General features: G+C 46.7%; 1 protein-coding gene across 1 annotated transcript in view; it reads left to right on the plus strand.

Moving 5' to 3' along the window:
- ERGIC1 (endoplasmic reticulum-golgi intermediate compartment 1) overlaps window positions 1–23128 on the plus strand; it is a 57659-nt gene that overhangs the window by 16571 nt on the left and 17960 nt on the right. Inside the window, exons 2-5 of the mRNA XM_041397558.1 lie at window positions 4402–4463; window positions 10770–10842; window positions 20626–20720; window positions 21343–21467. Of these exons, the coding sequence (XP_041253492.1) occupies window positions 4402–4463; window positions 10770–10842; window positions 20626–20720; window positions 21343–21467 (355 nt within the window). The remainder of the gene's footprint in view (window positions 1–4401; window positions 4464–10769; window positions 10843–20625; window positions 20721–21342; window positions 21468–23128) is intronic.

Raw genomic sequence — 23128 nt, forward strand, 5'->3', positions numbered from 1 at the left:
TATTAGGAAAAAATTCTTCCCTGTGAGGGTGGGCAGGCCCTGGCACAGGATGCCCAGAGCAGCTGTGGCTGCCCCTGGATCCCTGGCAGTGCCCAAGGCCAGGCTGGACAGGGATGGGAGAAGCCTGGGACAGTGGAAGGTGTCCCTGCCCATGGAAAGGGGTTGCACTGGATGATCTTCAAGCTCCCTTCCAACCCAAACCATTCCATGATTCTATGATAAGTTCCTTTAAGGGCCAGCACAGCTCTTTCACCTGCTCTTGGAAATCTTTTTGGCTGCCCCTGGATCTCTAGAAGTGCCCAAGGCCAGGTTGCCTCCACTGGGAGGTGTCCCTGCCCGTGGCAGGGTTTGGAATGAGATGCTCTTTAAGCATCCTTCCAGCCCAAACCATTGTGTGATTCTATGGTATACTTCTCTCTGAAGAAAAAAACCCGTATTAGTGTAGGTACAGCTTTTGAAATCCTTCTGACACTTGCTGACACTTGAAATGTGCCACCCTTTTGTTTGGCTCCTTTGAGGTCACCACCTCGATCTCAGCTCACTCTTTCCGAGAGGACTTTGGCACTCCTGTCCATCAGAGAGCTGGAGTTCTGCCCCTGACCTGCCTTAATCTCACAAAGATTTGTGAATTCTGTTTGAACCTGGTTAGGAATGGCCCTGCTCCTCTCTGTGATGCTGTTTTACCAGTTTGTTGACATTCCCACCAGGAAGGTGAGAAAGTTTTTTTTGCCGTGTCCTTTCCGCTCTTGGATTGATAAAAAACCATTGTAGCATTCCCTCATGTTAGTTATGGATGTTGGTTCCTGCAAACCTCTGACATTTCCAAATGGGCTTTTTTTATTTCTTTGTTTGCAGCCCTGCTCTCCATTGAGAGAAAAGACACTCTGGATGTGTCAGGAAATTCCTTTGTTGTTCTGATGACAGCCTAACTCTATCTTTAGCCTTATATTCTGGAATTGCAAGGCCCAGCCTTCCCTTTATGAGAACATGTATGACCTGGTGGAAGAACTTCCCTAGCAGCAAGTTTGTTGTTTCCACTCTGAAACGATGTTAATTGATCAACTCAAAGATACAAGTTCTCCTTACAAGTCTCGCCTTTCTGAGGGGAGGAAGAAACTTGCCAAAAGCTAAATATAAACAAGGTGCAGTGGAAAATGCACATGTGCCTGCTGTGGGAGTGTGAAGTGATGTCTCCCTTCCTAAAGCAGCATGAGCTGCAGGTTAAGGGAGTTCACTGAGCAGTTGTAAATCTACACCCTGGTTCCTCCTGGTCACGAAAGATGACTCCCAGCCTCTGCCAGTGGATGCTCAGGGTGGCACAGGGTGTGTGTGCCCTGTGAGCTGGCAGTGCAGCCCCTCTGCACATCCAGGCTCCCTGCAGCATTGCTCACACCTTCCACTGCTTTGGCTACAGCAGGGAGGCAGCTCTTGCAACACAGCACAAGGTTCCTCTCTGTTCCCAGGCTACAAATACTCCTCCAAGTGACCAATGCCTCAGGAACCTGGAGGCTGCTTGGAATTTTTACTGCAGGTGCTTGCAGGAACGTCTGACCTGAGGGCAGGTAAAACCTGTTCCCCTCTGCCATGCTCATAGCTCCTCCCTTGTGCATTACAAATCATCTCTGGTGTCTAATCCTCATTCTTTTCTCTTCCCAGGACAGTGTAAGTGCTCTCCTGGGATTGCTTTCAGTTCTGGGAGGTAGACAAGGAGCCAGTGGCAAAAGGAGAAAGGTTTTTCTAGTGGAGGCAGATTTTTGACCCTTAGGTCTGATAGGAGCTGCCACAAATCTCTCATTTCTTGGGGTTTTGGGTCTCCTGTTACAATAACTCTTGTCAACTTCACAGATTTGTTTGAGACGTTTGCTTGATTTATTTATTTTTATAATATATGTAGTTAATGAAGCCTTCTTTGGGCTTTTGTCCTCATTGCTAGCAGTTGATCTCTCTGGTGTCTCACAAACATACTTTTCAAGCTGTCATTGAATCCTTTACATTTCATATCTTCTAACTTGGAGTTTAAGTAGAGTGAAGAAGGTGGCTCTTTGTCCTGGCCATGCCATCTCCCATCAATCTCCTCAAACTTTGATGCCATTTGGACTTTTTCCTTGCCCTTCCCTGAGTGCATAACCCCACTGCTGTTTTCACTAACAGGGATCAGACTGAGGAAATTGTATGAATTGGGTCCAGTATCAGATGAGAAGTTGCCTGGAACCCTGAGGACTGTTGTTCCTGTGCCAGGGTATGAACCCTCCTAGCTCAGAATGTCTTTTCCAGGCAATTGATTGTTCTGTCAGGAGATTTGCACAAAGCCAGTCCTTTTTCTTTTGGGCTGGTGATCATTTGGATTTACTGGTGTCACACATCAGTGAGCAAAATCTAACTAGCAGTGTTTGTCTCTTATCCCAAACTTGCCTTCTTTGATTGTTGTGATCGTTCCAGCATCCTTGTGCAAGCTTTAATACACCTTCCCTTCTCTTCTGCTTGGGTCAGGTTCTGGATGTCATCCTTCAAGCTTCTGCTTCCATCCATAAAACCTTAATCGAGCACTTTTTGTAGTGTCTCTGCCTAATCCAAGCTTACTTAGGCCATGGAAAAGTTAATTTGTGGTGTTGGGTTTCACTTATGTGATGAAATGATAATCTCAGAGGAGAGAACTCTGCCTCATATGACATCAGCTTTCCAGTGAGCTGTTTAAAAAGCTGGATTATTTTTTCTTTTAAAGCTGTGATGGGCCATCATTTCAATACTAGTAAATATTTCTGATGGTGAGAACAAACTTCCTTTTATAGTATCCACACACTGCTGTTTTTACTGAGTCCAGCCTGGAGCTGTTTCCTATTTCTGAGTGTTGGCTCACACTCAGCAGCTCCTGGCGTTCACGTGCTCTGTCTTTCTCTCTCTCTCTCAGCTTTTTTAGCCTTGTTGATCTATTATTGTGACTTTGGCCAGACGACGCCAGCTTTCAGCATTTAATGGGCTGGGAGAGCAACAGCTTCCTCTGCCTGTGAGACCATGATGTCATCAGCTACTTCGGGTTCTTTCACCATCCTGATGCTTCGGTGGATGTGGAAAGAATGCAAACAGCACTTTCCAGATGTTCTCAGGGCAGCTGGAAAACCATACATGGATTGTTTGGTTGGGGAATATTGCTGGTCTGTTTAGGAGACAGCAGTGAGAAGGGTGATGGAAACACAGCCCCTGTGCTGTCAGGTGTCTCACAGAGGGTTGTTGGGGTGTTAAGTGGTGACACAGCTTATTCAGGACTCCAGCTGGGCAGCTGAAATAAATTTCTACCTGCTCTCCATTCCCTTTCTTCCCTTCCTTCCTCCAGCTTCAGCTGCTGAGTGAAGCACAGTATCCTTCTGATCTCCTGCAAGGCAAATGCTGTTTTGTTCGTACAGTTCCTCAGAGTTACCTCAGCAGTTGAAGACTACAGAAAAGAAGAGTTATGTAGTTTTTAAACTCCCAGTAGAATATTTGATGTAGTAGAAGCTCCTGAATAAACACAGGGGTGTTTCATCTCGGTGCAGTGTGGACTGGGAATTTGGAAGCCCTCTCCAGGGCTGGAAAAAGCATCAGCTCTCACCCACTTGTGGCATATCCAAAAAAGTCTATTTTTAGGGAGAAGCGGTCACTTCCTTCTTTAGGGTGGGTGGGTGGGTGTTTTTAATGCATTAATTAATTTTTATTGAGTGATGGAAAAGCTGATGTCAGAGCTGCATTGCGGTTGGGCGTGCAGGAACACAAGGTGGTAGGAAATGTAGCTAACACACGAGGGCAGGGAGAGTTTAACCATGGGCAGTTTAAAATAGCAAAGCTGAGCCCTATGGATATTAAAAACTATGACTGAATCAAAACAACGGGCTAATATTAAACTGGACTTTGCTGGGGGAGGAACAAACCTGTTGGGTTAATTTCTGTTGCCGTATCCAATGTCCAAGGGATGTTTTCTGGTCTCAACACCTGGATTTCTGACTTAGGGGTTGTCTATTTTTGGCTTTGCAGGGTATAAATGACAAAGGGCAATACAGATTGTATTTTACTGGGTTTTTTATTCAGGAGTCTGTAGAGTATCCCTTTCTTTTTACAGTGGTCTATAAACTTGTCCAGCATGACTTCTTGCCTGGCTGCTCTCACAGTTCAGATTGCACAGATCCACAGCAGGGAGGGGGAGGGAAGTGCTTTGGAAATGGGAGCCAAGACAGAGCACAGTTACTATAATTGTACAAAAGAAAAGGGGGTTTTTTTGTTTTGTTTTTCCTTCCCATATCCTCCTGCCTACTGAAAAAATGTTGTTGGAAAGCTGGATGGAAAAAACTTCAGCATCGTTCATCCCTGTGGGGGCATGAAATGTATTGAAATGTTCCACCTGTTTTATGGCTGGTGCTTTTCCTCTTTCAGGTTTGACATCTACAGGAAGGTGCCAAAAGACCTTACACAGCCAACCTACACAGGGGCCATTAGTAAGTAACTTCTTTTTGATGTCCTTGCATAGCCCTGGTCTAAAATTAAAGATTGTTTGGCCTCTCTGTCTGCAGAGAATTCTTTTAAAGGGATGTTAAACATTGGAAAGGGTGTCCTTTGTTGCTGAGGCAGCTTGTTCTGCCCATCAAACAGTGGAATGGTTTGTGTGAATTCAGAATTGAAACATGGTTTGGGTTGGAAGGGGCCCTAAAGAGCCTCCAGCTCCAGCCACTGATAGGGATCCACTCTCACTCCCATGTATCAATACACAGACTTTGGCTGATACACATCTCTTGCCTTGGGCCCCTTTTCCTTCCTTCCTGCTCCTGAGGGAGGCTGCAGGCTGAGTAATGCCATTTCACACAATTATGTGCAGCGAGCTGGCTGGGCAGAGGGCTTGGTAAACATTGATCAGGCTGATCCTGCCAGGCCTGATCCTGTCATTACCCTGCTCATGCAGCTTTCCTGTCCCTTTGAGCAGGGACTTCCTTTGATCAGGGAGCTGTGCCCCACTCAGCCATGCTGGTAGATGGGTCAGTAGTCTTGTGTGTCATTGCTGACGTGAGTGATGTCACATCCCTTGGTGACAGCACGCAGGACTGAGTCAGTGCCAGTGAATCAGGACACAAAGGAAAGCCCTCTGTGAGCTGGAGAAACTCCTGGCTGTGAGCATGGTTGAAGAACAGGTTGTCCAGGGTGGTGTGCAGTCTCTGTCCTTGGGGATGCTCCAAACGAGCAGAGCTGGCCCTGAGCAACCTGCTCAGAGCAGGGGAGTTGGATGGGATGGGCTCCAGAGGGTCCTTGCCAGCTCAACTATCCTGTTCTGTGAAGATTACACTTTTCCCTAAATATTTACTCTCAGAGTCCTTGTCCCCTGAGTTCTCCTGGCCACTGAATTACTTGTATCCCAACTCCCATGTGGGTTTGCTGAAGTTGTGAACAAAGAGCTTGACTCAAACTGTTTGGGAATTCAGGGGCGGATGAGATTTAGTGTTTTGAAAGAACACTTTGAACTTGTGAGTGATCCTGCCTTCTCTTCTGTTTTGGAAACTAAGAGTTCCCACACTGCCACTGGGCTCCCTTTGAGAATTTGTCTTGTTATGAATCACCTGCAAAAGAGTATTTTAGAAGCAAAAAAAACCATCAAAGGCCACCAGAGTTTAGGCTTTCAGATCTGCAGTAAACAGCTCAAGTGATAAGTCTGTTGTGGGAAGGCTTCAAGGTTGTGACTCTTACTTACAATTATTAGCTGACTTATTTCTCTCTATTGTTATTTACAGCTTCTCAGGCTTTGATTTTCTTCTCTAACTGGTTCTCCTTCTTTTTCTCACAGTGTTTTTAGGCAGCCTGATAGAAGCTTCTGAACCACACAGGCAGCCAACAAACTGGTGGCTTTGCCTGTGAGGATCTTGTGAGCAGCTTTTCTAATGGGCTTTTTTCTGTCTGACCAAGCCTATGGCTTGTAATTTGAAAGCCACTAATCTTAGGTGTTGTAGGAGGCCATGGATGAGACCAGCCCATTGCCAGGCCAGTTGGAAGCCTGGGAAGGTTGCATGACCTGGTGAAAAATTGCTTTAGGGAAGTCAGCCCGTGTTAACACTGGGAGCTTGAGTGAAGGGGAAGGTTCTGCCTCTCAAAAAAGCTTTTAGGCTTTAGTAATGGTGTGGAATTACTATGACTGCAACTTTATTTTGGCTTTCTTTAAGTCCTCCCAAGTTTTACAGAGCAGATATAAAATACCATGATACTCAGCTATTAATTTAGACCTTTTCCATATGATTTCTGATGAAACCTTTAGTTCAGTATCACTTCTGGTGCTGAAGGCTCTCTGGAATAGGAATGGACTTACTGCAGGGTTTCAACAGTGACTTTTGGATTGTATAAAGGTCTATTTTCAAAAACAAAGGTTGAGGTTCATTAGGGAAGAAGGCACAGATCAGATTACAGAAAAAAAGAGATGGAAAAGAACAGCTCTGCTCCTCACCAGGGCTGAAGGGGCCAAGGCTCTCAGGGAAGAAGCAGCTAAGAGAGAGTAAGTTTTGGGGGATTTTGAGGGAGAAGAGCAGGTGATCTGGAGCATGAGCAAGCTCAGAGCCAGCTGGAGTTACTGAGGCTTTCTTAGGTATGGATTTTTAGTTCCCAAATTTACAGTGAACGCTGCATACTACATACTTCAGATCTGTGTGGAAGCCACTCAGCTACAAACAATTTATTTTTTTTAGAAGTGAAGGAACCAAGAATTTACTAATAGTGAGGTTTGTCCAGAACAACACAGCCACTACTGTGGACTTCTCTGGGAAGTGTGTAGAAGTCACTCATTCCTTTTCCTCAATAGAAGTCCTTTCTTCAGGCAGCATCCCTGTTGTGCTGTTGTCCCTCTTCCACCAGTTTTCGCAGGTCCTCCCATTGTGTGTAACGTGTCTGTGGTGCCACTGTGACAGACGTGGTGACAGCCTGGCCATGTTTGGGTACAGAGGCAGCAGCAGCACTCCTGGCTGGCTGACAGTTGGCATCTGGCTGGACAGGAGCAGGGGGGCTCTGGAGAGGAGCCTGCAGCCCAGGCAGCTGCTGGCACCATCCTGCTCCCCAGCCATCGGTGTGGATGCATAGTTTGCATGCACATGTTGTATGCACACATGGAAACGTTATCCAGAAATACTCTGTGCTGTTTGGGGGCTGGAGTTTTAAATACACATCAGGAAATATCAAAGTTATGATTCACATGGTGCCTGTAACAGGACCCGTTCCTTGTGCTTCATAACAGTTTGCTCCACTGAATAATAAATACTATTAATTTTATGCCTTAATATAGACATGGCTCCATGTTCTCAGTCTGTGTGATGTGTTAAACACTTTGCCTTTCTCTCATTTCTCGTGGGGTGGGGAGGCAGAGCCAGGAATGTACCCACATGGGGTTTGTAGTGGAAGGGATGAGTACAAAAAGGTTAGTGCAGGAATAAAAACCTTGGCAGAGTTTCCCATCTTTTTGGGATTGCAGATTAGCAGTGTGTCTACACCAGCAACCTTTGATATATTGATCATGTTATCATATTAGAGCTTTAAAAAACCTGTCTCAGATGTTGTTGGAGCTCTGTGGGAACGTCGCCGTGCTCCTGCAGTTAACAAAGCTTTATGCATGAATTGTTTGATTCTGTCTGATCCCAGCCTTTAATCTACTTTTCCAAATATAATACACTTGTCAGATGTGGGTGGAAGGACTGCACATTTGCATGGAAGCAGGTAAAAACCTTCACTGTGAAAGGAGCAGCTGAAGCACCCCGTGCATAAATTCCTGTGCTGGGAACGTCGTCTGTGCCTGCAGCTCCACGCTGAGAGAGGAGCTCCTGTTCTGCAGCTGAGGAAATGCTGCCTCTGGAGAGAGTAACTGATAATGCTGGCACATGAGTCTCATGCCAAAAACTCCCCCTGCCCTGGAAATGTGTGTGTATAGGAAGAGTTTAACAGTGCAGTGTCCTCTTTCCCAGTGTCCTGTAGCAGATGCCTGAGAAAGAGCAGGAGAGGCAGGTTAAACACTTTACCAGGCTTTGCTGAATTGGCTCCTGAGCTTCCTAAGCTGGAGTTGGTTCCTTTGTGTTTAGTATCCCTCAATGGATTTCTTCCTCAAGGCATGTATGATTCCTTTTTGTAATCTAGCAGGTTTTATTTCTTAAGCAACCTCAGCATTTGTAGTCAAGAATCCTCAGAATTTAGTTGTGTAAAGCAAAACCTTCCCTTGTTTTTAACCTCCCCTTTCCATGTAGAACCCATACTGAAAGAGACAGTGAGTGGTTGTTCCCCACTCACCTCCTTCAGGCTGCTCATGATTTTATATTCCCCTCTCATGTCCACCCTCAGTATTCTCTTTTACAGCTTCAAAACTGACTCTGTGGTTTGAAGACTGGGAAAAGCATTGAGGAGCTTTGAAAGTAAGCCCCTGCCAGACACTTCAGGGCATTCTTGCAGGGTTTTTTAGATATAGGTTAGTGGAATTTTACTGTGCTGTGTTTGGTAAGTATTGTCACGAACCTTCACTGCAAGAGCTGAACTGAAAATGGACTTGAGGGACCAAGTACTGGAAAAGAAGGTATTTTGATTATATAAGTGGCAGAGAAGGAAGTTTAAAAATTGGAAGGGAGAGGAAGCTGTGGGAGAGAATTTAGTTAAGAGAGTTAGTGGTAGCAGGCTTTCCTAGAAGTGCTTGAGAGCAGAGGTCTGGCTGATGCTGTGGAAAGCCTTTATGGGATTATAACAAGCAGCAAGGAATATGGGAAGCAATTGAAGAAAAAAGGGTTGTCTGCATCAAACACTCTCCCTGCAACTGCCAGAGATCAGAGATCTCGTGTCTCTGTCACTGATCAGCACTACAAACACTGGATCTACTCATGTGCTGCCTTGGTTTCTTTTTTTGGGCTCTTATGTAGGTGTGGATGTTCTCACAAGAATTTGCTGCTCTGCTTTAAGCAGACCTTTCTCCTGGTGCCCCGTGCCAGGGCTCAGCTGGGTCACAGCCCTGGTGACCTTCTGTGTCCTGACAGCCAAGACTTGGGAGCAGCTGTGTGCCCATCTGAGGTTTCTCTTCAGGAATTAATATCCATTCTTGCTTCCTGTTTTCCTACTGGTCTTTGGGGGTTTTTTCCCTTCTCTTTCCTCCTCGCAGCTGGTGGATTTTTTGGCATCTCTGTTAATTCCTTGCACTTTAGAGTGGGTCAATAAATGAATCCACAGTTGAAATTACGCTGATGAGGAAAGGGAAGCGACGCATTTCTCTTTCCTCAGAGCTGGAAGAATGAGGCACAAGGCTTTAGGTCACTCAAGGCTCTGTCTCAGTACTTGCCCTCAGCACCTCTTTCCTTCCCTTGCCTCTCACATTCTTTACCAAGGGAGTGATAAAATTGTTCCCAGCCTGTTGTTACTTGAGTTCCCGAAGGAATGGGCAGTCAGGCTGTACAGGTCATGTGGAATAAAGTTGAGGAACATGGCTTTTTTTTTTTTTTAATGTATTTCTCAACCCTAATTAGTGGCTCTGGTAGAGTGGTCATTTCACAGAGGGCTGTGCTGGGATGGAGGGGTTGTGCTGGGATTGTGCTCTGGCTGTCAGTTCCTGTTTTGCCTTTCTGTGAGTGATTCACGGTGAATTTGAGTATTGTATTTAACACAGGGACACACTGCAGCCCTGTCCCCTTGAGCTGGCACATCCGTGCCTGCTCCAGTCATCCCTGATCCATAGGATTTACAGCTGTGCTTCCTTCCAGCCCCTCCTGTGTGGGTGACTGTCACTGCTGCTTCAATGTCCCTGCTCAGGGCTTGGAATAATTTCCTGGGGAAGAACAAAGAGTAAAATTCCAGCGACTTTGGGCTCCCTCTATGCAATTCCAGGTTGGAATTCCTGGGAATTGTTGTCTGGGTACCTCACAATGCCTTCAGTGGGGATTTTCCCCCTCTGCAGAGTCAATTTGTCAGCAGATGGAGAAATGAGAGAAGTCAGGCACTGGCTGCACAGTTCCAATATTGCCACGTCTCTGCTGTCCAGCTCTGGGGAGCCTTACACAGAGCTTTGGAACCTGACAGAGAGCCAGAATGTCTCCTGATCCCCAAAACACCGCGCTAGGGGACTGTGTCCTTTCAAAGCAAGGACATGCTGGTTTCTTTTGCCTTCTGGAGGTTTTAATAATGATAAAATTGGGAGCCAAGGCTCCAAAGAAGTGATGTTGTCAAGAAGAGGGAGTGCTGGCAGACCAGCATTGTGTGCTGAAAGTGGAGAGTGCAGGATCTGTGGGGAGATGGAAATCATGACAGAAAAAGGGGCCCAAAAGTGGAAGATATCCCTGTTCTGGTCATTAATTATTAAACCAAGGGATGCTCATATTTTCACTGCAAGAGGCAAGGAAATTAAGATGAGGTTTTTCTAGATAATCTCACCTGTGAGCAGAATTAAGATGTGTCTTTGGTAAGTGCCAGGGGTGGGGATGCAGTGGTCAGTATTTTATGTGAATTTGAGGGCTTTTTTTTTATTTTCTTGTGTGCAGAATCTTCTAAAGTTTGCTCGGTGGGAAAGACATGAGTTTGATATTTATGCATTCGTAAAATAATAGAATTTTTAATGGTTCCTCAGGAGTTTGGATATTGGCATGGCATTGAAGTCACTGCTCTGGTGGGCTCCTGGGTCATGGACTCTAAAAATTGTTAATTCTCAATTGTGTATGGGTGGCATATCCATAGGGGCAGTGATATGGCTGTGTGAAAACAGTTTTTGTCTTTGTTAGACATACTAAACTAACCTTTTCCTCTCTTTGCCTCTGTTCCAGTCTCTGTCTGCTGCTGTCTCTTCATATTGTTTCTCTTCCTGTCTGAGCTCACCGGATTCATAGCCACTGAAATGTAAGTAAAAGTCATGTTTTCCCCTGTTTGTGTGCATGTGAATCTTTACAGCTGTACTGTTATCTGAGAGAAATATTCCTGTAATTTCACTAGGTCATTTAGTTACTTAATGGGTTTAGGATTCCTTTAGGTTGAGTCCAAATTCTCAGACAATCATTCAGCATTTTAATTCGCTAAAATTAATAGGCAAACTTGGTTCTGAACTATTTTTGATAGAGGAAGCTGTTCCAGACTTGCTTGATCCTTTATTAGCTGCATGCTGCATTGCATAATTAACAGCATGGAGAAATGGATTGCATCAAATAAGAATTATTAATTTAATATCAATAATTGCTTTTTTTATGATGTCAGAGCTGAATCTCTGATTCATGCAGGTAGTTTTATTAATGTGTGAATTTTTTCTTCTTTTGTTGAGCCTTACTAGGAAACCTTATTCACACGTTTTGTGCCTGAGGACAAGTTGCCCCAGGTGGTGACAGCTGAACAAAAGGGAAATAATTTCTACTTTTAAAAACTGCTCATTGAACAAGTATGAAGTACTTATTAACAGCGAGTTAATCAGAATTTTATTTTTTCCCCCGTTCTCATGTTCTTCCTGCCTCAAAGTAAACTTTTAGTAGCTCTTTACACATCTGTCTTTGTTCTGGGCTCTAGGAAACCTTCTCCATCACCCTGCTGATGTGGCAGTGAGCTCAGAGTGTGAGGCACAGTTCCTGGATAGTTGGGAAGGGTGGAACTTCTGTCAGGCTCACATGATGGTCCTGATAGCAACAGATGTCAGTGCTGAGCTAAAAGGCTCTGAAACCTTGCTTAGATTGGCCACTTTGATAACCAAGAGCCTCTTCTATTGTTTTTGTGCAGCTCTGTCTTGAATCAAGACTATAATTTCAGGAATAATGTTAATGTTGACTAATGTTTAACTGAAGGCAGGAGTGTAATCAAGCTCGAGATCATTTTTTGTGCCTGTTGCACGTTTACTTCAGAGATGGTATCTCAGTTTTCTTGCTTGCTCACAGTTTCTTTGACTTCAGTTCTGTGTGTTTGCTTGTGAAATCCGGGGTCACCTTATCAGCCACTTCACAGAGCTGAGTTTCCTTGGGTTTATTGTTTTAAAAAACAAAAAAGCTAGACAGACTGCTTCAAGTAAAGCACTGCTTATTCTTGCTTTCCTCTTAGATCTCATTCTCTTGCCTGGTTTTCTTTTTTCTTTCAGTTAATGCTTTACAGGAGGAATTAGTAATACTTACCTAGTTTTGACCCAGTTATTGGAGAGCACATCTTTATGTAGTGGCAGTTTCCTGATTAGAAATTCCTTTTTGAACAGCACAATTGCATAATTCTCTGAGGCCTCTTCTTGCTTTTTCCTAAAGAAGATGATGCATTTTCCACAGAAATATTGGGAAGTGCTGTAAGCACGCTTAGCTGACAAGTTCCTCATTAAAACCTCAGAGAGATGGTGAAGTGCCTTTCCCAGCAGGAGCTGCTTGGGGAGGAGGTGTTTGCAGGCAATAAAGGAGTAAAATTTGAGAGAGGATGTCATACAAGGGTCTGGGACAAATGACTGCAGGAACCTGATTCGTCATGGACTGTCCAACACAAAAGCTCACACAGAGGAGTAGGAAAACCTCCTTCTGATGAGTTACAAGTCACCAGACTCTTGCTGGGAACATTCACCCCCAGCACTTGTGAAAATGCTCTCCCAGAACAGCGGAAATACTTCAGAAAGTCACTTCAAGTCCTTCCCAGTTCAGCGACTTCGAAAGCAGGAGTAAACTTTTATTTTCCATTTCTTACTCATTGGTTTCTCTTCTGAGAAACCCAGTACAAGTTGTTGTGAGCCTCTTGTGGTTCCCTTTCAGTCAGGTATTACTGGCAGTGTGTTATGAGGCAGCAGAGCCTCATCATTGGGAATGAGAATTGGGAGTTCTGCGTGGTCTGGAACTTGTGAGAGCTCTGTGCTGCCATTAAACTGGGTAATAGCAAATAACAGGGGGAATACTGTTTCAGGTTTTTGAGCCTTATTTGCCCATGATCCAAATACTTATAAATATATGGAAGATTCCTTATGTGCAAACTGTTCAATTCTCATCAACTTTTATTGCAAGCTTCAAGGTGTTTTTTTAGTATTAAGAGTCTCCTACAACAGATACCTCACCCAGACTGAAGTTTCCCAATGCCAGCCAGGACCTGAATGATTACAGGTGTGCAGTTACATGGGATGAACTTTCCTGCTTTGTCACTGCCAGCTGTGCTGTGAGACTGCATCACTCTTTCTCCTTTTGTGTCATATTTCCCTTAAAGCACTTGAGAGAGCCAAGCTGGGTGGGGAGAGCTGCACAATTTTGATGACAAGGTGAGCACTTGGCCTGGTGTTTTACATCAGAGACGTGGCAGGTTCCCTGCTGAGCACTCCTGCTTCCCTCAGAGCCTGTTCCAGGGAGTTGTTGTGTGTGGGGTGTGTGCAGGGACAGCTCCTTCAGGGCAGTGCTGCCCGCAGGATTCCCTGTCTCACTCTCAGCACCGAGAGCTTCCCTTGGTGGCTGCACTTCAAGCAAGAGGTTGGCGTGGTTTGTTGAGCTTGTGCTGCAACGTGAGAAAAGAAGAATCTGCTCTGCACCACACTGACCCCAAATCCTCACTGGCTCCTGCCCGCTGCTGGACTTTCTTCCACGTTCACAAGAGTGCAGCAGCCTCAGTGCCTGGTCTTACTCGAAATCTCGGTTTGGCCGCTCTTGCCCAACTTCAAAGCTGTTTTTCCTTGACCAGCCCATTGTGGTAGCATTTACAGTCTCAGCTGCTGAAGGCTTGTCTGGGTGGCAGAGAGCCAAGAAATGACACCCTCATCTCGAGGATCGCAGTCATAGCCCTAAACCCAAACATTACCTGTGTGGGGAGGACGGCAGCTGTGTCATAACTCGTGTGGGCATTTCTAATGAGCGCCGGGGCTGTGCCTGTGCTCAGGAGCTGACTCCAGTTAGGAAGTCAAACCAAGACACTGCAGGAAACTCATGGAAGAGGTAACACACTCTAAAGGCATGTCCTATTCTGCTGCTGACGGGTTTCCTGGGGAGACCAGCCCTGAGGAGGGTAGAAAACTCCCAAGTTGCTCATCTTCCAGATTTATCGTGTGACCCTAAGAGTCCTGTGAGCAGCCATGAAGGAAATCCAAGCTTGGCACTTAGGTGGGGCTGCATCCTTCCCAGGAAAAGCACAGTGAAGGGCTGGTGAGGGAAGAGAGCTTTTTTCTTTTCTCAGTCACAACCCATCATTGCCATTAAGGGGAGGGTGAGTTTAACTCTGAAAGTCAAGGATCCTCTTGATTTTCAGTTTTTGTTTAGTCCAGACTGAGAGTGACTGAAGACTTAGTCCAGACTTCAGGCATTGGGATGTCCCCATCCCTAGGGGCATCCAGGGAACACCTGGATGTGGCAGTGCTCCAGGCTGGGTGACAAGGTGGGGATGGGTCACAGGTTGGACTCGATGATCTTGGAGGTCTTTTCCAAACTAAGTGATTCCATAGGAAGAGCCTTGATGAATCTCCTCAATTCTGTAGAAGAAAAAGGAGGTCTGTGCTCCACATTTGAGCCTCTGAAAGATGAACAGCATCTAACACTCTTGTCCCACTGAGCCAATGACTCAAATGGCTGAAGAAATTAAGCTGAAGGGTTAAATGTGTCTAGTTTTTCCTGGGCAAGACCAACAGTTGGTTGAGTTGAGAGTAGTCTGAGAGCTAGAAATGGTTTGTTCTGCCTTTAGCAGCCTCCTCATTCCTCTGCTGCTGTGTTGCAAATCAGAAGCATAGAAATCACCCCTCTCTTTGCTAATTAACTCAGATCAGCGCTAGACGTTAATAGCTGGCAAGATGATAATCTCACCGTTTTATCACCCTAATTAGGTCATGAATTATGTCCTGTAAGATCAATAATAGTTTTCCAAGTATTCCATCATTAAGGATTAAAGATGTAATTAACTAATCTAGTCTGCCTTGCATTGGCAGCCAGGGGAAGGGGTAGGAGGGTATGAATGTGGTGCTTGTGGTATGAATGTTTCTGCTCAACTAATTCATCTGCCACAGCACACTGTAGGCAGCAACAGACTGTTCCTGGCAGTGTTTGCTTTTTTTTTTTTTTAATGTAATAACAGACAAAAACCTATGTGAAGTGACAAGTTTGCTAATTGGAAAGCTGAGCCCCCCGCAAGGCAATTAATTACTTAAGCAGAATATATGCAGTAAAATTACTGCCTTTTCGTGAAAGCATAAACCATGAATCACAGAGTCACAGAATATCCTGAGCTGGAAGGGACCCACTAGGGTGATCAAAGCCCAATTCCTGGCCTGAAACAGGATAGCCCCAAGAAGGCTGTCAGGAGTGTGGGAGGAAGCAAAACTCCAGGAGTTTCAGGGAGCAGTGTTCCTTGTCCACACTGGATTCATTTGCATGCCCAGGACTGATCCTGCAGAGCAGCAGGATTGTCACCAGACCTGTCTTCAGAGGCTTTTTATCCCACAGCTCTCCAGAGTTTGTGGGGTGTGTTTTGTGGCTCTCAGCCCATGGAAATGGTACCAAGCCAGCAGAGTGTGATCCAGCTGCAGCAGGGATTCCTTCTGCTGCAAACCCGCATCTGGGAGCACAAGCCCAGAGATGCCACAATTCCTGTGTCCTGCCACTGAGCTGGAGATGCACCTCCAACCCTGCTGGCTCATCCATTTGAGGCAGATGAAATGCTGGGGCCAAGCAGCCCAGCACAGCTTTGTAGGCAAAGGAAATTGGAGTTGTAATCCTTCTCCTGCCACGGACTGACCTTGAGACAGAGACTTTTCTGCAGGATGTAATCCCCAGCAGCCCTGAGAGAGGTAGGCAGGTAAGAAGCTTAATTGATGTTTGTGAGGCGAGGTGGGGATTACCTAAGAGGAGGTGGTAGAGGTTTGTGTGGGGTTGCTGTGCCCTGTGTGGGCTTGCAGGAAGCGGAAGGTCGTGTCATGATGTCATTTGCAATTCCTGACTCAAGTCTACATTGACGTCTTTCGAACCCTTCTCCTTCTTCCTGTCTCCTGGAGAGCTGTAATTCCTTCCTTTGTAGGGCAGCGTGTTTGCTGTGCTCCACAGCTGATCTGGGACAAGCACCTTCACACTGAGGAGCTGATTGGGATGCAGAAGATGACAAATGTCAGAGCAACAGACGCGTGACGCAGTGGAGAGTTTGCTGACCTGCTTGTTGTTGTTTCTTCACACAAATGGAAGAGAAGATTTGTCTAATGCTCTCTGCTCTGCACCACTGAAGATGTGGTGATGCAGGAATCTCAGCATTGGAGGGTTGTGTTTCTGGAAGGTGTTTGATTAGAGCTGAAAGGGCAAGTGGAGCCAAGAGGCTTCAGCTGAGAAAGGCTTTTGAGAAGCTTTGGGCTTCCTCAAGAAAGAATAATTGTTTTCCCTCTTAGGCATGGGGTCCTGGAGATCAGAGGGTGCCTCTTGGGAGTTAGAGGACAAGGTAAAGTGCAGCTTTCTGGAAAAAATGGCTGTATTTTCTCTGTTGCTGATGACTGAGGAAGAGTCTGGCTGATTGTTTGCTGTGAAAAGGGGAGAAAAAAGGCTAAAACTTGAAGCAAGGACTTGGGACAAGTAGGACACAGGACAAGGCAGACGTGTTTAGAGAGCAGCCACACAGTGTGTGGAGCTCTGGAAGGTGGATGCAGTGCCCACCCTCAGATCCAAAGGCTCTTCAGCTGTTGCAGTGCTGAAGTTAGTGGCCAGTGTTGCTGGGTGGAAAGAAGTTACCGTGGAAGTTTTGTTTCTGGGGAAACGAAGCTGTTGTGTCATAAATCTGAGACCTAAAGCCCAGGGAACAGGTCTGACTTTCTTTGGATAAAACCCTGAAGCCATGGCGTGCCCTCTGGCTGCTGTGGCCCCCTTCCCTTGGCTCTCACGTGCCATTGGCATGATCTGGCCAAAGGGTCCCTCCAGCTTTCTGCGTGGAACGCTGGAAGTTTGTAAGCAGACGGGGTAAGCAGCCCAGCAGCATCACTCAGGAATGTGAAATATTTCCAAGTGGCTCTTTCTAGAAGTGAAGCAGATTCCTGATGTGTGGATCATGGAGAAACTTCCCTGCTGTTCCTGGGGTCAGTGGTGGGAGGATCTGTGGGGGTGGGAGGTCCAGCTCTCACCTGTCGTGTTGTACTTTCAGAGCTCTGCACCCTCGCCCTCCTTCATTGTGCTGCTTTTATTCAAATATTCCTTAGTAGCAGCCAGGGAAACACCAAGTTCTACATGTTTGGAGAAGGTACACCCTGCCTTTGGAGTCACAATATGACCAATATCACTGCCTCTCTCTGCCTGGCCTCGGGTTTTATTTCCCTTGTGACCATTTACTGTTAAAGCACTGTTCCTCCTGGGACACTTTGTATTCCGGGACAGACAGCTATAAATTAGAGTCATCTTCTTTTCTTCCACCAGAGACCTTACTTCTTCAGGAAGAGTGGCCAGAGGGGGTAAAAAGTGCTTTTCCTGACATCCCAGGAGAGTCTGATTAAATTGTAGGATGGCTGTGTGCAATTTGGCTTGGTGGCCCTGGGGAGGAGGATGGCAAGGAACATGTGAATGCCAGCCCTTTGCCACCCCAACCTGGGTGCCAGTGGTTCACTGGAAGGAATAGCTTTGACCCTGGGAATTTGCATTACCTCTGAGATTTCCAGAATTCCAGTACTCCAAATATTTGAGGAGAGGAATGGCCAGTTTGTTGAAAACATTTCTTGTGAGGTTTGCCCCACCAAGTGCAGCCTGTGGTGTGTGGTTCCCCATGGTGAGAGGGAATATCAGTGACACACAAAGGATGCACTTTGTTGGACCCTCAGCAGGAGCTGACTGTGCCATGAGGAGAGTGGCTGGACTGGAAGGGAGAACAGGATGCAGCTGGGTGTGTTCTCCATGAAAGGTGAGGCTGCAGGTTGAAATGAGGGGAAGGAAAAGAAGGATCCACTGTATGGGCTGCCTGATGTCTGTGCAGTGATAGATTGGGTTGTGAAATTTGGAACATGAGTAGGAGAGGGGCAGGGGGCTACTGGGTGAAGAGGAGGAGGAGGAGGAGGAGGAGGAGGAGGAAGGTGAGCCTTGCCCAAGGGACAGGCTGGGAGCCACTGGTCCAATTTGCATTACCTCTGAGATTTCCAGAATTCCAGTACTCCAAATATTTGAGGAGAGGAATGGCCAGTTTGTTGAAAACATTTCTTGTGAGGTTTGCCCCACCAAGTGCAGCCTGTGGTGTGTGGTTCCCCATGGTGAGAGGGAATATCAGTGACACACAAAGGATGCACTTTGGAGCTGGATATGTCAGTTTGGACCCTCAGCAGGAGCTGACCGTGCCATGAGGAGAGTGGCTGGACTGGAAGGGAGAACAGGATGCAGCTGGGTGTGTTCTCCATGAAAGGTGAGGCTGCAGGTTGAAATGAGGGGAAGGAAAAGAAGGATCCACTGTATGGGCTGCCTGATGTCTGTGCAGTGATAGATTGGGTTGCGAAATTTGGAACATGAGTAGGAGAGGGGCAGGGGGCTACTGGGTGAGGAGGAGGAGGAGGAGGAAGATGAGCCTTGCCCAAGGGACAGGCTGGGAGCCACTGGTCCAGTGACCGGACTGCGGGACAGGAAACCAGTTTCCTTCAGCTGCTGCTAATGGGCTGTGTGACCTGCACAAGCTGCCCTACTTCTCTGTGCCTCAGTGATCCAGCGAGCAGCCAAGTGAGCTCAGCACTTGCCTTCCTATGTCAGAGCTCCCACGGGCTGCCCGTGCACAGTTCATCCTCTGATTTCTGCCAGAGAAATCAGAAATTTCTTTCTCACTCGCTCGTCACCGAGCGGCTCCTGCGCCTTCGCTGCTGGAGCCGAACCATTTCTGACAGGTCAGGGTTAGAATTCAGCAAATACAAACACTGACCATGCTAGGGCTTTTCTCCAGAGAGCTGGGATGTTCTGCTGGACCTGACTGTTCTCTGGCAGCCCTGCTGTGAACGCTCCTTTAGCCAGGAACGCCAAGGTGCCCGTGGCACTGCTGGGCATTTCTGGGCATCTCAGCCAGCACAGCGCTGGGAGGGAGCCAGGGGTTCTGAAATGGCTGGAGCTGGGAAATGGAAGGGAGCTCTGGGGCAGCATTGAGAGGTGCCTTGCTCTGGGGGATTAGTGCCCATCCTGGCTGGAGCTGCTCCCTATTTGGATATATGATTTAATCCAATCTGCCCAATCTGTCAGTAATGAAGTAGAGGAGAGAATGCATTCCACCCAGGAGGAGAGGGCTCAGCCAAAAAGCTGCTAACTAGGTCACTGATGAGCAATCTTTCCCCTCCCTCTGTGTCATTTTTATTAATCACTTGAAAAATAGGTTGAGTAATGATTGCAAGCAACTTGTCAAGCCAATTAAAAACAGAGAAAGGTAGGGCTGTGAAGCCGAAGACAAATGCTGTGCTGGTTTTAAATGAGTGTCTGTAAACCCCACTGACCTGTGAGTAATTGCCTCCAAAAAACCTGGCAGCATGTGTGTTTCTCAGTGTGAAGGTTTGTTTCTTTTGCATCCACAGGGCAAACAGTTCACCGTGGCCCAGAGATGTATCAGCAGAGCAAAATCACTTTGAATCTGTCTTGTAGCTGCCTTAGTCTGCTTTGACTCTTAGCATGTGGAGTCTCCAGTGGGGCTTGTCAAAGAGTTTAGTGCACTTTGAATGTAAAATAAAAATGCTACAGAGCACTTACTCCTTTTATTTTATGTAATTTGCCCGAATCTAAGCTCCCATAGCTTTATAATCTGTCCAGCTGGAAGATAAATTGTCAAATCTTATTTATTGAAGAGGGAAAAGAGCTTCTAGGTAATCTCACCATCGTCTCAGTTCGGTGGGGTGAGTCTCCCCAGAGTGGATTCTCCAGGACCATTCAGCAAATTCAGCACTGGTGTTGTTTTGGTTTATTTTTACGTGTCGGATGGATTGTGTGTGCCAACAATAAATATTTATACTCCTGCATTCCTCTGCCTCTCTATCTGTGTTTTGTCTCCTGTGAGATGCGTGCCAGCACTGTGGGTGCTATGAGACAACATTACTCTTTGGGAAGCTGGTGTAGAGTGTGTGAGATCCTGCTGTCCAGGATGTTTCTTCCCATCTGTTCCTGGCTCAAATCCCCTTCTCCTCACTTTTAGTCACCACTTTTGGTTACCATTCATAGCCTGAAATGTGATATTAAGGAGAAGAATACAAATATGTCGTGCTGCCTTCCTTCTCTTGCTGCTGCTCTGTCAGCTGGGTGGCAGTAACAAAAGGCAATTAGTGACACAAATATGCTTTCCTGGGGGTAGTTGAGAAGAGCCTTTCTCTGGAACTATTTGTGGCACAAATGGAAAAACACATGCTTCCCTCCTGCCTAAAAGGAGTAGCAGCCCAGGGGAGGGCAGGGGTGGATCAATAACCTGCCATCTCTTCAGCATTAGGCTCTTGTTTTGTAGCACCTCTGAAACCTCAGGGTGGAGGAGGGTACAGGAAGCACAGAACACAACAGAAGATTTATTTTTTACTAGTGCAGAACTTGTTTAAAACCTCCTGCCCTTGCCAAGCAAGAAATCAAATTAAACCATGATTTGCTCCCATTCCGTCCTGGGGAGCTTTCCCTTCTCCCTCTAACTCTGTTGTAGCCATCACACAACCAAACCTCCTCTTTCCAGTCTCCTTTTCCCCCTCCCCATGCAAGTTTTTGGGTTTTTCCTGTGGGAAGCAGCCCTGTGCCTGAGCCCACCTGTGTTTTTGCCCTCCAGAGTTAATGAGCTCTACGTGGATGACCCAGACAAAGACAGTGGAGGGAAAATAGAAGTGAACCTGAACATCAGTTTGCCAAACCTGCACTGTGAATGTGAGTACCCCTTCACTTAGCAGCTTTTCTTTGTGCTTTGAGTAATACTTGAAATGGGCCCAGACTGGTACAGTGGCCCTTCTTCTGTAACAGGATGGAAATAAGTGGCTGCAGCCTCTGCCAATATCCCATTGCTTTCTGTTCCAGGCCAGGGCACCTGTTTTCTTGGACCATGTGTTAGTGGCTTATCTCCTTCACTGGCTTCTTTCTGAATCTCATTTCCTTTTTTTTTTTTAATAGCAACTTTTTTTGTGTCTGGGAGCAAGAAACCACCTCCCAAGTTCCATTTGGAACTCTGAATGCACCAGCTGGTTGTTGGCTCTTCCTAAGTCACCTGCCTTGTCTGCCTGAAGTTTTTCTGTTTGTGTGACTGGAAGTGCAGCTGGCAGGACATGGGAGGTGTATTTGTGTCAAACGGGCCGCGTGAAAAGTTTGGTTACAAAGCTGTTCTGGTGTAACAATTTTTGACAAAGGACATTATCACCTCAGTTTAGTCCAATGTCAGGAAAAAAGGTGTGGATTTTTTTCAAGTAAAAGCAATGCATGCTTTTCCTATGCAACCTTCCTGTTACTTATTTTGTTTGATTTTTTTTTTTTTTGTCTTTCCCTCCCACCCCTGCAGTGGTTGGACTGGACATCCAGGATGAAATGGGAAGGCACGAAGTGGGTCACATTGACAACTCGATGAAGATCCCTCTCAATAATGGGGATGGCTGCAGGTTTGAGGGCCATTTCAGCATCAACAAGGTGAGTGGCAGTGACAGTGGGTGAGGGTGTGCTGGCTGGGGAAATGCTGGCAGGATCCATTTGTATAAATGAAAATTTGGAAATCTGTGTCTCTGCTGCTGTGTGTGTGGTTTTGACCCTGATCAGACAGAAACTCAGGTCAGCGTGGGGAGAGGAGGCTGCGTGGATAGATCCACAGGGAATGTGTTAGATCATGGTTTTTCTCCACTCTCCAAAGCAGGTAATGGAGACAGAATTGCTGATCAGAGAGAGCAGCTCTGTGCAGCAGCCAATGTTCAGGGGATGTGTGAAAACCCTACAGATGCCAAAGGGCTTCTGTGTTTACTCCTCACGACTTCTGCACCTCCAAAACCTGACTCACTGTGGAGAGGTCTTTGGCAGTGGCTGCATCCCAGCTCTCCTTTGTTCTGAGAGCTGCAGAATGACAGGAATGTTCCCTGCTGGAGGATGCCAGGGCTCCTTGCTGGGATGTTTGGAATACTGCACGTGGCCCCACGCATGCTTGGTGGGGATGCTCTGCTTCTGTCTCAAGGAATGAAAATCCAGGCCTGGAGGAGGCTCCTCTTTGGGATGGGTGTGTTCAAGATTGAATAATCTTGCTATGTAATGCTGGAGATGACTTGCTGGGGTGGGGGAGGCACTGGTGGGACCCGCTGATGTCCTAAGAAGGGCACACCCTTTATTCACTCCTCTTCATGTACCACAGGCTACACAAAATCCTGCTTCCTTCTTGTCCTCCCAGGTCATGTTATAGCACATCTAAAAATAACAGACAGGACCTCTTGCTGATTCTGTGGCATGGAAAGGATTAGGGATTTAAAAAGAGGAGTTTTTCCTCATCTCCAAGCCATCAGGATTGCTGGCAGCTGGTAGCCCACAAAAACTGGGAAAGGGCTTCTGGAAAGGTAGTTCTTTTCCAGACAATTCCCAGAGCACAGAGCTGAGGTACCTGGGGGTTTGTCTGCTGGATGTGGTGTGTCCTGCTCACAAAGCAGCTCCAGAAGGGGCAGAATGTGGCACTGAGGAGCTCCTCCACTGCTCATTTGTGTCTCATTTGGTGGCTGGGACAGCTGTCACAGGCAGGGAGCTGACCCAGGACTTCTGGCTCTGGAAACCCAAATCTCTTGTGTGTGACCTGGCAGTGTGCAGTCCCTTGGCAGGAATTGGACAGGCTGAGCTGGGAGCTGGAGTGGGACCTGGCCAGCCTTGGAAACTTGACCAAGGCTTGCACTTGGGTGTTGCTGTCCCAGCTGCTGAGGGAGGACAGGGTGACAGTGAGATGATGGCTTGTGCTGCTTGCTGCAGGGCCTGACGCCCTGTTTGCTCAGCTTGTTTATGACACAGCTGGTGTCCACACCTGAAAGTGTTCCCAGGAGTGCACTGCTGTTCCTCAGGTCATTAAATCAGCTTTCCTGAAAGCACATGGAAGGGCATGTGGCCTCCCATGGCCCTGCTGGTGAGGTGTCTCTGCAGAGAGCACACTGGGCAGCAGTTGTATAACCATCCTCCCACTCCAGCCTTGGGCTGTGCCACATTGCTCCTCAGGGTTGCTTCATTTCACAACCTTTTCTCAATAGGAAAATATTCTTGCACCCTCCATGACAGTGATTGAGCTGAATCTGCTGAAGGACTTCAGGGCTAGTGACCTGAAAAGTGTGTGC

Source organism: Onychostruthus taczanowskii, unplaced genomic scaffold, assembly GCF_017590055.1.
Source record: "Onychostruthus taczanowskii isolate IOZ18803 unplaced genomic scaffold, ASM1759005v1 scaffold14, whole genome shotgun sequence".
Lineage (NCBI taxonomy): Eukaryota > Metazoa > Chordata > Aves > Passeriformes > Passeridae > Onychostruthus > Onychostruthus taczanowskii.